We start from the raw sequence: 16758 nt of genomic DNA on the forward strand, positions 1-16758 counted from the left end.
TCAATTGTTAGTAACACGTTATCATCAATCATTAATTGAGAAATATTATGAGAAGAGGCATTATTAAGCAACGAATTAATGAATTTCCATTTAAATTTTGAGTCATTGTTAGAAAATATATTACTATAATAATTACGCTCAGCCTTTCTTATAACACTAGTGAAACGATTGCGGTGGTATTTATATATCTTTAGATTAGAAGGTGTGGGATTCAAAATACATTTTTTAAATAGTTTATTTTTTATTCTAGAGGCTTTTATGATGTCCCTGGTAATCCATCCTTTGTGCTTGTTGTTGTTAATTACCTTGATTGGAGCATATCTATCAATTATAGAGTTAAAGTGATTATAGAAAGACAGACAGGATACCTCAACGTTTTCAGATCCAAGTACATCATCCCATTTGGTCATGGATAAAATTTTATTGATAATGTCAAAAGTTTTAGTAGTGAAATGACGAGTACCTAAGATACCAGGTGGCTGAGAGGACAAATTTGTGCTATTGAAGAATGAAAATATTGGATAATGGTCCGAAAAATCAGATAAAAGAATACCAGCTGTATGAGGTAAAGAACTATTACTAAAGATGTGGTCAATTAGAGTGGCTGATGTATTTGTTACTCGTGTAGGTAATTCAATCGTCGAGGAAATATTGTAAGTTGTAAATATTTAATTGCCATACTTTGAGTAGTGCATTTAGATAGGTCAACATTGATGTCACCAACAAGGTAAATATCCGTTGTAGGTTTAAGCTTATCCAAAATACATTCCAGATGTCTTAAAAAAGCATCGAAGGAAGAAGCAGGAGGTCGATATATGGCTAAAATTGTACCCTTAAAATAGTTGCAAGTAACATTAATACATAAACTATCTGAAAGATCATCATCAAATATCGATATTAAATTAGTTACAAAAGGAATGTCTTTTCTAATAAAAATACCTACACCTCCTCCAATTCCGCCTGTTCTATTTTTACAAGCAAAATTGTAGGAATCAATATTAACTAATTTACATGTAACGTCATTTAACCAGGTTTCAGAAACAATAATGAAATGAAATATGTTAGAAAATGATTTAATCAAAATTTGTAAATCTGACAGCTTATTAGTAACACTCCGACAATTTAGATGTAGAAAAGAAAAAGAGTTAATTTTAAAATTACTATTGGAACAAAATTGATTTATAAAATTATCAACTATAGTATCTACAATCATTGACATTTGAATGAACAATGTTGAAAGTTTCAAATGACGCCATGGTTAAACAGTTTGGGGTTTATCCTGAAATGTCCAATCCCGCACTACGGTGTTCATGGGCCATAAATCATCGTCAAAAATTTTGGAACTTTGGTCTAGCGGCAAGCACAAGCGAAATGAAGTACTACCATCAATATTTTCATTGTTACTAACACTATCTTTTTCTTTTTTCTTAATGGGATGTAATGATATGAGATCAAAGCCAGCCTTTTCCAAATGTTTTGCAATAACTTCAGTCTTACAGAAAGTGAGATTGCCCACATAAAGAATGGATTTTTTGATTGGGGGATCATTAGCTGCAAACCCCAAATCAAGTTTTGATTTGCCTGAACATTTTCTGATATTACTTTTTACTGCTGTGGTGTACATATTGGTTAGTTTTCTTTTTTTGTTTTTATTAACAACAGTTTTAAAATCATTATCACTGTCATCTGACTGTGAGTTAATTTTTATATTATCATCATTTGTATTATTGTTAGGGTTAGGGTTAGCAGGTTTCTTGTTGAAATTATCATCATTTATTAAGTTAGTATCAGAGCCCCATTCAGTGGTTATTGCTGAACTGGGTGGTCTAGAGGGCTGTGTAGAGTTAGACTTTGAAGTGCCAAATTTCACACTACTTGCATACCTATGGCTATTATTTGTAACCATATTATTATTGTTATTTTTTAAAGAGCTAGACCATATTTTTTTGCATATATTATTATTGTCATCTATTATTTTTTCAATTTTAGAAAATTTATCAACTAAGCTTATAGAGTCAAATTGACAACTATCATTGGGCAGACGTTCAATTGCAATAACAGCAAACAACGGCAAATTATCTCTGATTTTTTCCGAAGACGTCAGGTTGAACATTTCAATTATGTCATTTGCTTTTTCTGCTCTTGTGTTACCTTTGGAAGATAATTTGACCTTTTCTTTCTTTAAAGTCTCAAGTTCATAAAGTAGAACTTTGTGAGCATCTTGAAATTCAGCTGCGGTATAAAAACTTATAACGGAACTCTTAAATTTATCATTATCATTAAATTTATCGCTATAACGGTTGAAAAACCATAAAAGTTCGCTAATAATAATTTTACGGCCGTCCGCCATTTGTTTACCATATATATATATATATATATATATATATATATATATATATATATATATATATATATATATATATATGATGAAAAATTTTAAATGCAGCTATTTACTTTCAAATTTAAATCATATTTTGATGTTTTGCTCAATGGATGCACATAACGATAAAAATATCAGGCAAAAGCAAAAGGCAATCAAAGTATTACAAGTCCAGAATGACAATGCTGCACGCGACAATAAGAAAACTTATGAATGATGTAATAAATTAAAAAATGAATTAGCTACATAAAAAGTTATATAACCATAGCAAAATGAATTTTTTGTTTTTTTGTTTTTTGCTTCTAGATAAAAAACTCATACCATTTAAAAGAGTTAACAAAGTATATAATGATAGTTACAAGACCTTTTATATGCAGCTGCATTTTCATGGTCCTCGTGCATACCAATTTTTAAGAAAAAGTGGACTAACACTGCCACACTCGAGAACATTGAATAAGTAAAATTTTGTTAAAATGATTAATGAAGAAATAAATGAAGAAATCACAAAACCGATGCGCACTGGTGACATTTGGAATCTAGTATATGCTGATGATACCACTTCCACGACCCGGGTTCGAATTCTGCAGTTTCTACAGGTTCATCCGGGTAGCCGACTCCCGGTCAAGCCAGCCGTCCATCTTTTCGAGGCTGGTAAATGGGTAGACGACATAAGTTGTCGCATGTTGGCCGGCGAGGTGGCTCAGTGGTTCAATTGCGCGCTGAGTCAAACATCTCAATGGCTATCATATACTCAGCGTATATGATGCGGTGCTTGCGCGTGCACATAAAATACATGTGTACGTCGTGTGAAAAGGATAAAACAGCCTTTGTGGCGAAAGATGGCTGCTTCATGTCATTGGTTGAAGATATGAAGAACATAATAAAGATACATAGATTATATCTGTAACATTGTAAGTGGTTCTGCGTATGTCAGAGCTGCAATAATAAAGACTAATAAAAAAAAATATCGTTTTAACAGCCACGTCTGAGCAGAATGCAGCACAGATGTATGAAGATTGGAACACCAGACTCGCCGATCATGGATTCTAAGTCAACATCAGCAAAACCAAAGCAATGAACACTGGTGAACCTATCCAATCCACAGCTACTGGACGATGGCCATGTTCAGTTTGTAAAGCTGGTGTAGGTAACAATTCAATCAAGTGTCGTCAGCAGTGTAACCAGTGGTGTCACAAACGTTGTTCAAAAATAATTGGTACTTAACCTAAAGTGTCCAACTTTGTTTGTCCTGCTTGCATCAATCCACGACAACAAATTCGAAATAGCACTGTTTTTGAAGCCATTAAGATAGAGAAAGTCACATCGTTTCAATATCTAGGGGATGTTCTGGATTGTACTGGAACGGCTGAAGCTGCCGTTCGAGCACGCATACGTGCAGCCTGGAATAAATAGCATCTCTTTGTCTCTATATTGATGCGGCGTAACATCCCACTACCACTACGATCAAGACTTTATAAATCTGTGATACGTTCGGTGTTGTTATATGGTGCAGAAACATGGCTAATGACAACCAAACTGGAACAACAACTTCAACGAACCGACATGAAAATACTCCGATGGATGCAACGAATTAGTCTAAAGGACCACATCAAATCTACCAAAATCCTGCGTCGTTCTGGTTTAGATGATATGAAGGACGAATGCCGGCAACACCGTCTGCGGTGGTTTGGTCATGTCAAACGAAGTGGAAACCGTGCCATAACTTTTCTTGCAGATGTTGAAGTACCTGGCACACGTCCCAAAGGCCGTCCAAAGAAGTCCTGGTCGCAAACAATCGAGCAAGACATGAAAGCTCTAAATTTAAATGAAATGGATACAACTGATCGTCTAATTTGGCGCAAAAAGTTGATGGCAAAGAAAACAACGTCCTACTTCGGAAAACCGGGTCTCTGGACGCAAAACGAAGATTGATTGATTTATTGATTGATTGTTAATAATGATATTCTGTAAACTAGTATTGTTATATAAAAAAATATGTACTGCAAATGAAATTTTGCAAATATGAATATGTAAGTGTGCATTAGCCAATGAGCCTATAGTTTACTTTACATGGAACATAGACATCTTGATATATTAGCCTCTAGACCCGAATGGCTTAACACAAAAACATCATAACATGAGCTTAATAGGCCTAGGCATTAAGCTAATGCTTTGTTAAATAAAAGACCTTTGCTTAAACAATTTTTGTTTATCTGTGGAACACTTTGCTTTATGATGCTGTTGAGTTTCAATCATCGTTCATTTACTGAAAACTTTTTTATCGTTAATCGTTAATTTTCTTTTTTTTAAAATAATTTTACATTGTATTTAATATTTGTATATATATATATATGTATATATATATATATATGTATATATATATATATATAATGGTGAATAAATATTCAGCTTACGGATGTAAAAGAGGATGCAAATCAAATGCAGCAAATGAAAAGAAAAACGATGTATCTTTTCACATCTACCCATTAAAAAATCCGGATTTGTGTGCTTGATGGGTACGTGTTATTCTTTGTAAAAATTATGTTCCAAACAAATATTCTAAAGTTTGTTCACTTCACTTTAATCAAACAGATTTCGTAATATGTTTTAGTGATTGGTATAATGAAAAATTGAAAAGAACTGTGAAGATTGTCAGTACTGTTATGGAGAGGCAAAGAAAAAAAAAATTAAATGGAGATGCAGTATCATCTAAATATCAGAATGCACTTTCATATTTGTCCACTCCAACGCAACCTCGATCGAAAACAAAACTTAATCAGCTACTGATGATGAATATCTTCAATTAAAATTGATTGATGGCATTAGTTTTGACACAAATTGTGTAAAAATCAACAGCTCTTCAAAAATTTTAAAAGAATTATCAAATCTTAAATGAACATATGTCAATGAAGATAGTACAATATATTATGTAGCAGGGGCAGTAGTAAAATATATACTTAGTACGACTAGATGTCTTGACTGCAGGGAGGTCCTTTTAGATGATAATTCATTTTATTCCAATGAAGATCATTCTAACATTGTAGTTTATTTGCAAGACATCAACAGGAAAGGTTTGTTGAAGCCAGCTGAATATACATTTTCAGCTTGTCCAGGCTGCTAGCAAATTTTTCAAACTATGAAAAATTCAGAAACAGCTATGAAAATTTTCAAAACCTCTATCAACGAAGATTTTTCACAACACTTGTAAATAATTATACACAAAATGACGTTTTGTTGGTTGAAGATATGTTCTGTCTTAGTAATCATAACGTCAAAGTGAACTTTGTTTAACTGCTTCTGTAACAATTTGTTAAAAAATAATAATGACAATATAAATAAAACAAATAAATTCAATAAAAACAATAAATTAAAAAAAAAGTTGAAAATTAAAAAAAATATTTTCATATTATATTTTTTTATTTCGTGATCTTTGGATTAATAAAAAAAATTATTTATTAAAACAGTTTTCTTGTTTCATTTAAATAAAAGGAAATTATATAATTGCACAGCATAACAAGATTCTTATGCGCGCAGCACATAAGCCTACTAAGCAATATGAGCGTTTAAAGTTTTCGGGTCTAGAAGATTATCAAGATGTCTATGACATGGAAGATGATTTGAAGCTTGAAGAATTACGATTGTATCGCTTGGACCATCTGATTGATGTTACTATCTTGATTATGTCGTTATTACTTTTAAATTACCATTACCAGATATCAACACCAAGCACTAAGAATGAGAAATTTTTTCCTCAAATTATGTCAACATGTGGTGCATGCATGCTAAGTTACACATGCTAATAATATATAAAAATGTCTTAATTATATGGTTAATGTGAATTTACTGGAAAATTTATCAAAAATGATTTAAAACGTTGAATATACAAAAATTATTTTTTATCTGCGTCTTGTTTTCAGGACGTATCAAGACAGTAAAAAAAAACAATACCAAAACCATGGATATATATTCATGACCAAGACTGACATTGTTTTAAAACTAGACAAAGTCGAGTCCTATGTTTTGACGTTTCGAGGTAAAATCAAGACAGTAAAGAGCTCGTCTCAAGACGAGATATTGTCTCGAGACGTCACAGCCCTGATTATTACCACATTATCTGCTATGGAGCAATTAACAAATGTGCTGTCAAAGGGTCATTAGCATATTACGTACCCATGTTCCATTAAGCTGACGGAATTCATTTTTGATACACCGTTCCCTGCTTGGTACCAAAAACGAAACATAGTTAGCTTTACAAAAATATCTAATCTCGTGGCTTTCCACATATAATAAAAAATATTGTGTAGCAACGTTAATTATATGAAGCCCATCATATAACAGTCGTTATTAAAATAAGAGACTCGTGACAACAGTTTTAACTCGTTTTGTTTCAGACGCCCACAGGTATTAAATTACGTTTTTGATAAAAAGTTTGATTAAAAGTGAATTGTTTTTTCTAACGAGTTTATAAATGTGAATTTTTTTTGAAAATAGTTTTTAGATGCTAATCATCCGATCGGGCAATCGGTGGAAAGTAATAAAAAGTAATATGTCGCTAATGATAATATAATGTTATTGATTGACTATGAGGACTGTGATAAGATGCTAATTGGCAAAACATTCATTATCATCGAGTCAAGTGACTAAACTAAAATATATATTTTAAAAATTTGGTAATTTATGAAGGCCAGAGGCTGTAAGAAAAAAATTGACGGTTGCTAATGTAAACTAAATATGGCACGTAAAATTATGGAACGCTTTTGTGCATTATTTTTGTAGGTTAAAGGAATTTGTTTTAGATAAAGCTATTATGGTAAACGGAAGAGTTTAGAATGTTAAAAATAAAATACTAGTGATTTGTAATTTCAAATAGGTGTAAACACTCAATAATAGACACTAATGGCGTACTACAAAAAAGTGTGATGCAATGAACTGTTAAAAAAATTAAAAAGTTAATTTGAGTGTCGACTATTGATTAAATCTTCTATTCTACACAGATGACTAAAAAGAGTTATCAGTTATTGACAGAACCGGCAACGTAATACATATGAAGAAGCCTTTAGTTGATGCCAAAGATGATGAACTTGATTTTTCTTTATTGTGGACTCTTTTGGATATATGGATCTATCTAGCTTGAGATTCAATAAGATTGTCGAAAATAAAATGTATTGGAAATCTATAAAATATAAAGGTAAATGGACGTTAATGAAATTTTTCGGTCGACGGTTAACCATATTCAATGTACCTGACTCTGGACTTGTTGATGCCAAATATTTCAAAAATCTAGATAAAAGCGGTTATTAATGCGAGTTTAACGGTAGCGGCAAACATTTGCCTCTATGGTTGAAGAAAACAATACAAAGAAAAAGAAAGCGCATTAACCATGCACCACTTGTCTTCGCAAATCTTATGGAATTGGAAATTCCAAACGATAACAAGGTCACAGAAATGAAGAATTTATATTTTTTTGACAGTGGTCCAACAGATGAATAATTATTAATATTTTCAACTAAAAACTAAAATAATTTACAACTTCTGTCACTAAGTAATTATTGGCATTGTGATACTACTCTTAAAATAGTTTCACCTTTATAGTTTCACCTTTATTTTCACAATTATATACCACCGTGGCATCCAATAAGACAATGTCATCCCAGCAGTGTAAATTTTAATGCCTGGTCGGCGAGAATGACGTACGTAAGAATATTTAAGGCGTGGAAAACTTAAAAAAATTTATTTTAATCACACCATATTTACTGATTTGGAAATAGGGGCAATTAATGAAATTTATTGTACATTTCCAAATGCATCATAACGTGGATGTTTTATTCACTTAACCTATGTATTTGGCGTAAAGTACAACTAATGCCCTGGTTAATGGAAAAATATAAATCAGATCCTGATTATGTTCTAAATATCTGTTAAATACCTACATTATAATACGTTCCTGTAGATTATGTTACTGATGCATTTAAAACGCTAACTACAAGGGAATTTTCTGAACATGCTGGGCAACTGTCCAAGATCTTCTAGACTACTTTGTGGATAATCATAGTGGCAGATATATCTTCAATAATAATCGACGCTCTCCAAGATTTAAAATGGAATTGTTTTAATGCAGCTCATAATGAAATTCCAAAATCTACAACTTCGTAGAAGGATGGCATCGTCGGTCGATTCAGTCAATTAATTGGAGCACATCATCCTACTATCTGGAAATTCATTAATGGTTTACAAGATCAAAATTTTAATGAGTTTGTCATTAATCAATATATGTTGCAGGAAATGATCCACCACTTTCACAAAAAACATACCAAAATTGTGCTAAACGCATAGAAACCATTGTGGTTGATTACTACAATTACCACAAAAAATTGATTATCGCAATTTGTTTGATTACCTTAAAGGAGTAGCACATGATTTTGATTAGAATGTTCAAAAGTTGGAGTTTTCTATATCATTGTTAAAGTATTTAAAAAATTTATTTATGTATATGCTTGTGTAATAACGATTAATAATTTTAAAAAATTTTAATTTTATTCTTCATTGTCCTTTTATAACTAACTGTTTTATTATAATGTTTTAAGATCTACAATTATTTTATTATCAATCTTATTCTGTTAATAGTAACACTAAAGTTATTTCAATTATATTTTAAAATTGTAAAAAACAAAATCTTTCGACGAAAGTCGTCCGCAAAAGTTTTTTCATGAAAATTGTCATTCTGTAAAAAAGATACGTTGCAAAATGCCGATTGATAAAATTAGCTGCAGAATGTTGTTTGGTAACACGGCAATATGGCATTCAGCAAAATATTTTTTCGGCAAATTGTCTATCGGCGAAACGTCTTTGCAAAATGTTATTTGATAAATTGTTGTGTTACCTATTTGAATATCTAATGTTGCAGCAACAAAAGCCGTGTTTAGGGTTGATCTTGAAGATATTTTATATTTTCACAGATCGATTGACATGAAAAAAGCCTGACAAATGGGACTAACCAGATTTTTTAAAGACTTGGAGCGTCGACCTATGTGCCATGAGGCGGTATCAAAATTAGAATAATCTGTTGGTCTTCGATGTCACAGCATGAGCAAGTATCATCCATGCGTGATGCAGGAAGCACTCCCAATAGTTTTTTTTATTTATTTACTCATCCAATACTCTCTTAAGTATTTCTCTGTGGTATCAACAACTAACACACAGTGTATGTAAATGCACGCGAATCATCACATCAGATATGAGATAGGTGGGGATCTTCTTAGTCGGTCTCTGCGACAACAATGCCAGTTACAATAACTTACACCATAGCACCGCCTTTCAGTTTTGTTCGTTTCACGAATCTGCGCTTTAAAAAAGTTCTACCTCACAACAGTTTTTTTTCACAGTTCTTTCTAGCATTTCTCAGGAGTATCAACAAGAAATAGACTCATTGCATGTGATAGGCTGGAATTTTTTTTACATTCGAACCCAATCTCTCTTTTTGCATTTGAGTCAAATAACCGCAAGACCACCGCAGCCAATCTAATTAGATCAATAAGATAAGAGATGATTAGCGTCTGAGTTATCAGTTTTTTTATGTTTCTCCAACACCTTTTATAAATATGTTCATTTTTAATATTTCTTTAATTTTCCAAGGTTTTATAATAGAAAAATTGACTGCAAAAATCAATGAATTTCTAAGTTTGCAATTTTGTTTAATGGTAATGAGTGGAAATTTTTCAATGGATCGGTATGGATTTCTAACGAAAGAAGATGAATTCAAGTGAGCTTTACTTTGAATAAATTATCACGTCCTTATCAGTATCATTTATTGATACAAGAGTGATGGAGTCGTAAATTTTGGCCGGAGTGGAGTCGGATTTTTTTATGGACTAGAGTCGAATCGAATTCCGGAAAATTTTATTTATTTGAAAAAAGTGTTTTTTTTTTAATTTTTTTAAGATAGTGTTTTTTAAAGGATAAATATATGAAGTGATAAGCAATCATCTTTAATTCTGAAAATAAATGCTAATAATGTGAATAAAATCACACAGTTTTCTTTCAGTATGTTGTAAAACAATAAAATAAAGTAATTTTATTAAGAGAAACAATTACATTTATTGATTTTAAGTGTTTTTTTAAATATTTTTATCTAGTAATGATAATAAAATGAAATTACGATGCAAAAGTTTAAGAATTTTTTTGGAATTCAGAACCCGGAGAAAGGGTGTTGGAGGTTTTTACCCGGAGTGGGAGAGAAATTTTTTTGAGGGACTGGAGTCGGATAAAAACCACCGACTCCGACTCACTGACTGACACTACAATATCAAATCGTTTCTTCTGAATGTAGCTAGCAAATTTTTAAGCATAAACTTTTTATTAATTGTAGTTACGTTGATGATCTTATTTAATATTTTTTGTTCAGTAAGTTGTTGCACTTCATTAGTAAAGTACATACTTAAATTTAAAACTATGGTTAGCTCAGTTTACCAATAAATTAACATGCGTTATCAACAAATTTATTAACGATTTTTCCAGAATGTTAAATACACAATTAGAACTCCAGAAACAGGAAATTCTGAAAACTACAGATTCCTTCATAGTAATTTGAATAATTTTTTTGTACATAATTTCTTGCATAGCAGTCAAAGTTCAAAATATTTTTGCACTCAAACTCATTTTACGTCTCTTATTGAAAATGTAAATATTTTAACTAAAAGTTTTTAAACAAACTTGCAAAACAAATGAACTAAAACCTGAAAATGTTTATAAAACTTTTGATCATTTTCATAATACTTTATAAAGTAGAATAAAATTTAAAAAATTTTCATTGCAGACAAAGCCTCTTGCCGCTGTAATACAAACAGTTTTTAAAAATAAATAGTTAAATAAATAAAATGTTCAATTCGATTTCATAGCTTTTGGTTTGACATCTTTACATCCATATATAAAATTCGTTTTGCCAAAATTTCTTTCTGATAACACATCATTTCAATCAGTCTTCCGTTTCTGCCTTTTAATTTCCTTTGATGTTGCAATGGGTAGGTATCCATGTTACTGTTATTTTTCTTTTTTTTTGTAGTCGATTCATTCAATTCTTCAATCACTTTTACTACTTCATCATCTTTAATAATATTATTTCCGCTGCGAGCTGATAATTGCCACGCTGTCTGTCGTTATCATGACCTTTTTCCATGTATGATTTTTCAGCCATTTTCCAGCCTTTCTTACTACAGTCATTTCTGCACCATAACTGCTACACCATTTTCCTGCACTAATACCGTAGCTAGAAAATAACTCTTGATTGCCCTATATAGCTAATCCTGCTATGATCAACTGAACCATCAACATATATCTGCAGGTCAGATTGCTTTGCTGCTTTTCTTTGGAGAGTTTTCATAAATCTACATACGATTGAAGCTGCCTTGAACTGTTGTGTCCTCAATCTATCCATATGGGTTTTTGGCCATCTATGACTCCCACGCCGCAGCCACATATTTTACTACACTTTTTTGTAGAGCAACGTAAATTGTTCTAATTGTTGTTTTTATTTATCTCAAGTTGCCGTCACTCAGAGCTCTATCTTTTCCACCATTATATGGGCGTGTGGTCTAAAATTCGACAGTCTGTCATAGATAACTCCAAGGAACACTGGTGTTTTTTCGAACCTCATTGCTATCCCATTCATTTTGAAGTCAAATGTCTATTGGACTTCACTTGTTTCTGTTGTATAGATATAATCACTGCATTTTTCTATGCTCAACTTCATCAGACATTCTCAGGTATTTGCACATTTTATATGGTTTTTGGATTAAGGATATGCATGTTTATGACATGTTAGGTCCTTGATTTTTATATGGTTATTATAAATATCAAATTGTTGTGTGATATAAGTGTCTTACTTAGGTATTCGCACGTTTCATATAATATTTTGATTAGGGACATAATGTTAATCTATGTTCTGTTCATTTATGAAACTGTTCAGTGAATGATTTTAAAATTTGTCTTTTTATGTTAGGTGGCTCTGATGATACCCTGATGAGTATTTCGTAGACTCCCCAGTCGTCTTTGGTCACGAAACTTGTTTTGGGGTCGAATAAAATTGTATCGGATCGTATTGTACTGCTTTTTGTTTTGTTTTTTTTACTCCATTCGACCACAACATCAATTTCTTGCTGCATTGTTGCGACAATTTTTTTCATTTTTCCCTTTTGTTGAGCTAGGGCAAGGTTGTCAGCAAAAGCACGTACCATTGAATTATCTTGAAATCTACAAGGCAGGGCATTTATGCATATAAAGAATAGCAGTGGTGGTGGTTAACCAGATGTCATCATTCCACTTTTGTTTCTAGCATTATCAAACTTGACTCTATCTGCCATCCGTTCCTTTATGAATTTAGTGAATCTGTTGGGCACACAATAGTTGGCCATTTTTCTAAACAGTTTGATTTCAAGACCGTATCACACGCTTTGCAAAATCGAATTGCACCAAAACTGTTCACTTGAACTGAAATTCGCCGTTTATTTGCAATTGAACAATGCTTACAATGTCTGCAATGCTGTGATGTTTCTAAGCAACTGTATATATATATATAAATGGTCTATTACCAACATACATACGTATATTGGTTGTGGATGGTCGGATATTTCACTCGTCACATTTTTGGCTTAAATAAATTTAATTGTATAATAATTTCATTGAAAAAGGGATAATTTGTTTATAAAAAAAATTTAAGATTAATGTAATATAGTTTTAGTCTCTTAATTTGTAGTTTTCGCTGAGTTTGAACTAAATTTGTAAGCTTTTTAATTTGTTGTTATCACGTGACTAATTTCAACGCTCAGCCTATAGCGCTGTCTTGACTGTATCCAGGTAAACATGTCTCCTAAATGTGCGAAGTTTTTAGGCAGTACAAATGTCAAAGATAAGGATAGTGTATTACGTTGCAGTCGTTGTGATATTGTCGTACATGTAAAGTGTATTTCTACTAATGATAGTTTACTTGATGCTTTGAAAAACTGCAGTGGTTTGAAATGGTTCTGTGATGGTTGTGTGAAGCTTCCGTTCACTCTCAAAATCAGTTGATGCTAGTAGACAAGATATATTGGATAAAATTGACAGTAACAAAAATGAGATGATAACAAGACTTGAGAAACTGGATGAAGTCAACACTCAGGTTCGATCAGAAATAGTCAGTTTAAAAATGTTGATAACTTCGAACGAAAATAAATTAGTTGATATTGATCGCACAGATACTTCAATTCGTCATGACATCAAGAGTTTAAAGCAAGAAATGAGTACTACTTTACTACAGTACTACTTTCGCCAGCATTGTCAGTAAAGAAGTTAAAAAAAATACTGAAATAATTAACAATGAAGTTAGAACCGTTCAGAAAGTGTTGACTGAAGTGAATGAGATGAAAGACAGAGAGTCAAACCTGATGGTTTTTCGCTTAGTTGAGAGCGACAATGATCGCACTGATGTTATGAAGATATTGCAACATTTGGTTGAAGACATTTCAGAGAAGGATGTTCTAAGAACTACCAGGCTAGGTAAAAAAAGTGATGACGTAGTCAGACCATTGTTGATAAAGCTGGAAAATGCAAAGATTAAGAATTCAATAATGAGAAATGTTTACAACATGAAAACAATAGCTGATAAATTTGCCGGTGTTGGACTAAGTGATTTGACAAAGGAACAGAGGCAGGAGTATAAGACGTTTGTTGAAAAAGCTAAATCAATGCAATCTGATGATAAAGAGAATTTTTTATACCGTGTCAGAGGACCAGTTGGAAGATGGAAGATAATACAGTTTAAAAAAATTCACTTAAACAATTGTCTCAGTAAAAATAAAGTAATTAAAGATTTGGCTACAGATGCAACAAAAAATAAGTGCAACATTTTGCTTGGCCTACTTAATATAAGATCTGTCAACTCAAAGTCTGATATTATTTATGAATTAATTCAAGAGGGTTTGGACATCTTTGTTTTAGTGGAAACATGGCATGGTTCAACAGACAATATTTCAGTAAAATCATCTATACCATCAGGATATCGTTATGTTGATTTTCTTAGATTAAATGATCCGCGGCATGGAGGAATAATTGTAGTGTTTAGATCAAACTTTATATATAAATTAATTGAACTACCTGTTCTAACAACGTTCGAGGCTGTAGCTATTAAAATGGTCGTAAATAATAAAGACTTTGTTTTATTGGCGTTATATCGACCTGGTTCGGCTCAAGTCAGTTCTACATTTTTCGATGAACTCATTTTTGTTTTGGAAAATATTATAATTTTAAGTTTGAATGTTATGTTAGTTGGTGATTTTAACATACACGTTGAAATAAACAAAGATCGACATACCGTTAATCTGATTGAAGTGTTTGAAATGTTCCAATTAACAAATTACATCAATGAGTCAACACATGTTCTCGGTGGTACACTTGATTTGGTGGTTACTTCACACAATTTTGAAATTACAAATATCAGGTTATTCCCTTGTGGAGTTTACTCAGATCATAGCTTGATACATGTTGACATACCGATAACTCGAGCATGTAATAACAAAACTTCAAGATTGGCTAGGCCATGGAAACGTATTGATGAAAATATACTTACCATGCTTGTTATGAATTTACCACTGCATGAGCCTTGTCAAAGTCGAGATGTGAATTGTGAATTTAATGTTTTAAATAACGAAATGAGGAAGATTGCTGACAAAATTGCGCCTCTCTGGTTTATCGAGCATCTTAGCATCTTGATCTTTTGGCTCCGTGGTTTGATGATGAGTGTAGAGCAGCTAAAAGATACTGTCGAAGTAAAGAAAGGAAATACAGATGTTGTTTGTCATCAGTGAGTCGAAATGAATGGATCGCTTCTTTGAAAAATAAAACCAAACTATTTTCAATAAAAAGAAATGATTACTGGAAAACGTTGATTGCTGATAGTAATGGTGATTCAAAGGGTATATGAAACGTAGTAAACAAAATTCTTTGTAAAGGTAACCATAGCTTACTTTATGATAATGTTGACATCACGGCTTCTCAATTTATGGGTTTTTTTCTAGAAAAGACCGATCGGATCAAACATACTATCAGTATTAACGAAAAACCTACTTTTAACAGATGTAGCCTTACCGAAAATTGTCTGCTCACAAATTTTGCTGTCGTTGAGGAACTAGACATAAAGAAAATTGTGCTAGATCTACCGGCTAAAACCTGTATGTTAGATGTTTTCCGACTCATGTGCTTAAAAAACATATAGATATTTTTATTGTTTTTCTCGCAAGCCTCGTTAACTTATGTTTGCAAGAGGGAGTATTTCCGAATAAATGTAAGCACGCAGTTATTACACCTGTCTTGAAGAAAACGAAAGATGATAGGAATGAAATGAAAAGTTACAGACCCATATCAAACATTTCTAAAGTTATTGAACGAGTTGTTGCCAGTCAGCTACTGAGTCATCTACACAAAAATAGCTTAATACCAGTATTTCAATCTGGATATAAACGTTATCACTCAACTGAAACAGCACTGCTGTATGTTACGTCTGAGTTGTTTAATGCAATTGATAAACAATATGTTTCTTGCTTACATTCTTGGACATGATTGCTGCCTTTGATTGCGTAGACAATCAAATACTGATGAATCGCCTACAATATGGTTACGGAGTTACTGGAGTTGTAGCTAATTGGTTCAATTCGTACTTGTTTAACAGAACTCAGCAGGTTTTTTTTGGGAACAAATTATCTGGTATTTAAGCAATGTCATCTGGTGTACCACAAGGCTCAGTCCTGGGACCTATTCTGTTTGTACTGTACACTGCTGAAGTATATGAAGTAATAGAATCCTTTGGATTTTCATATCATGCGTACGCTGATGACATCCAAATAATAGTTAGCAGTGAACCAGAACTGTTTGAAAGTAAAGTTGAAAATCTCATTGAATGCTTGACTAAAATAGGTACATGGATGTCAAGAAATTGTCTCAAATTGAATCAAGATAAAACTCAATTTTTACCTGTCGGTACATGGCAACAGCTTTCTAAAATTAATATTAATTCAGTCAAAATTGATAATAATGAAATACAATTTTGTGAAAATGCAACAAACCTAGGGTGTATTTTTGACTCGAGATTATCTTTTAAAGATCATATAAAAACCATATCCAAATCATGTTCTTATCAGCTTTGCCAGTTATACCGCGTTCGAAAATATTTACATCAAACAACCATGCAAACACTAATTCATGCGTTTGTTTATTCACGGTTAGACTACTGTAATAGCTTGTTCAATGGATTACCAGAGAGATCTATTGCTTTTCTTCAATCGATACAGAATAGAGTTGCAAAAATTACTTTGGACGTAGAAAGTATGACCATGTGACACCCATTTAAGAGA

At 32.2% G+C, this 16758-nt stretch overlaps 3 protein-coding genes across 3 annotated transcripts in view; 1 reads left to right on the plus strand and 2 right to left on the minus strand.

The window, feature by feature from the left end:
- Positions 1-1258: 1258 nt before the first annotated feature.
- On the minus strand, positions 1259-2350 carry HELRODRAFT_166733 (hypothetical protein; the record flags this gene model as incomplete). Its single annotated transcript, XM_009011955.1, has 1 exon — positions 1259-2350. One exon carries the CDS (start codon positions 2348-2350, stop codon positions 1259-1261), a length of 1092 nt encoding a protein of 363 aa, XP_009010203.1.
- A 9971-nt stretch (positions 2351-12321) lies between these two features.
- HELRODRAFT_166734 (hypothetical protein) lies at positions 12322-12786 on the minus strand (the record flags this gene model as incomplete). The annotated part of the gene is made up of 2 exons (XM_009011956.1): positions 12322-12625; positions 12719-12786. 2 exons carry the CDS (start codon positions 12784-12786, stop codon positions 12322-12324), a joined length of 372 nt encoding a protein of 123 aa, XP_009010204.1.
- Positions 12787-13234: 448 nt separating this feature from the next.
- HELRODRAFT_166735 (hypothetical protein) overlaps positions 13235-16758 on the plus strand; it is a gene marked incomplete at both ends in the record, with an annotated part of 4501 nt that continues 977 nt past the window's right edge. The window contains 3 exons of the mRNA XM_009011957.1: positions 13235-13382; positions 13438-13532; positions 13750-14849. Of these exons, the coding sequence (XP_009010205.1) occupies positions 13235-13382; positions 13438-13532; positions 13750-14849 (1343 nt within the window). The remainder of the gene's footprint in view (positions 13383-13437; positions 13533-13749; positions 14850-16758) is intronic.

Source organism: Helobdella robusta, assembly GCF_000326865.2.
Source record: "Helobdella robusta unplaced genomic scaffold HELROscaffold_10, whole genome shotgun sequence".
Lineage (NCBI taxonomy): Eukaryota > Metazoa > Annelida > Clitellata > Rhynchobdellida > Glossiphoniidae > Helobdella > Helobdella robusta.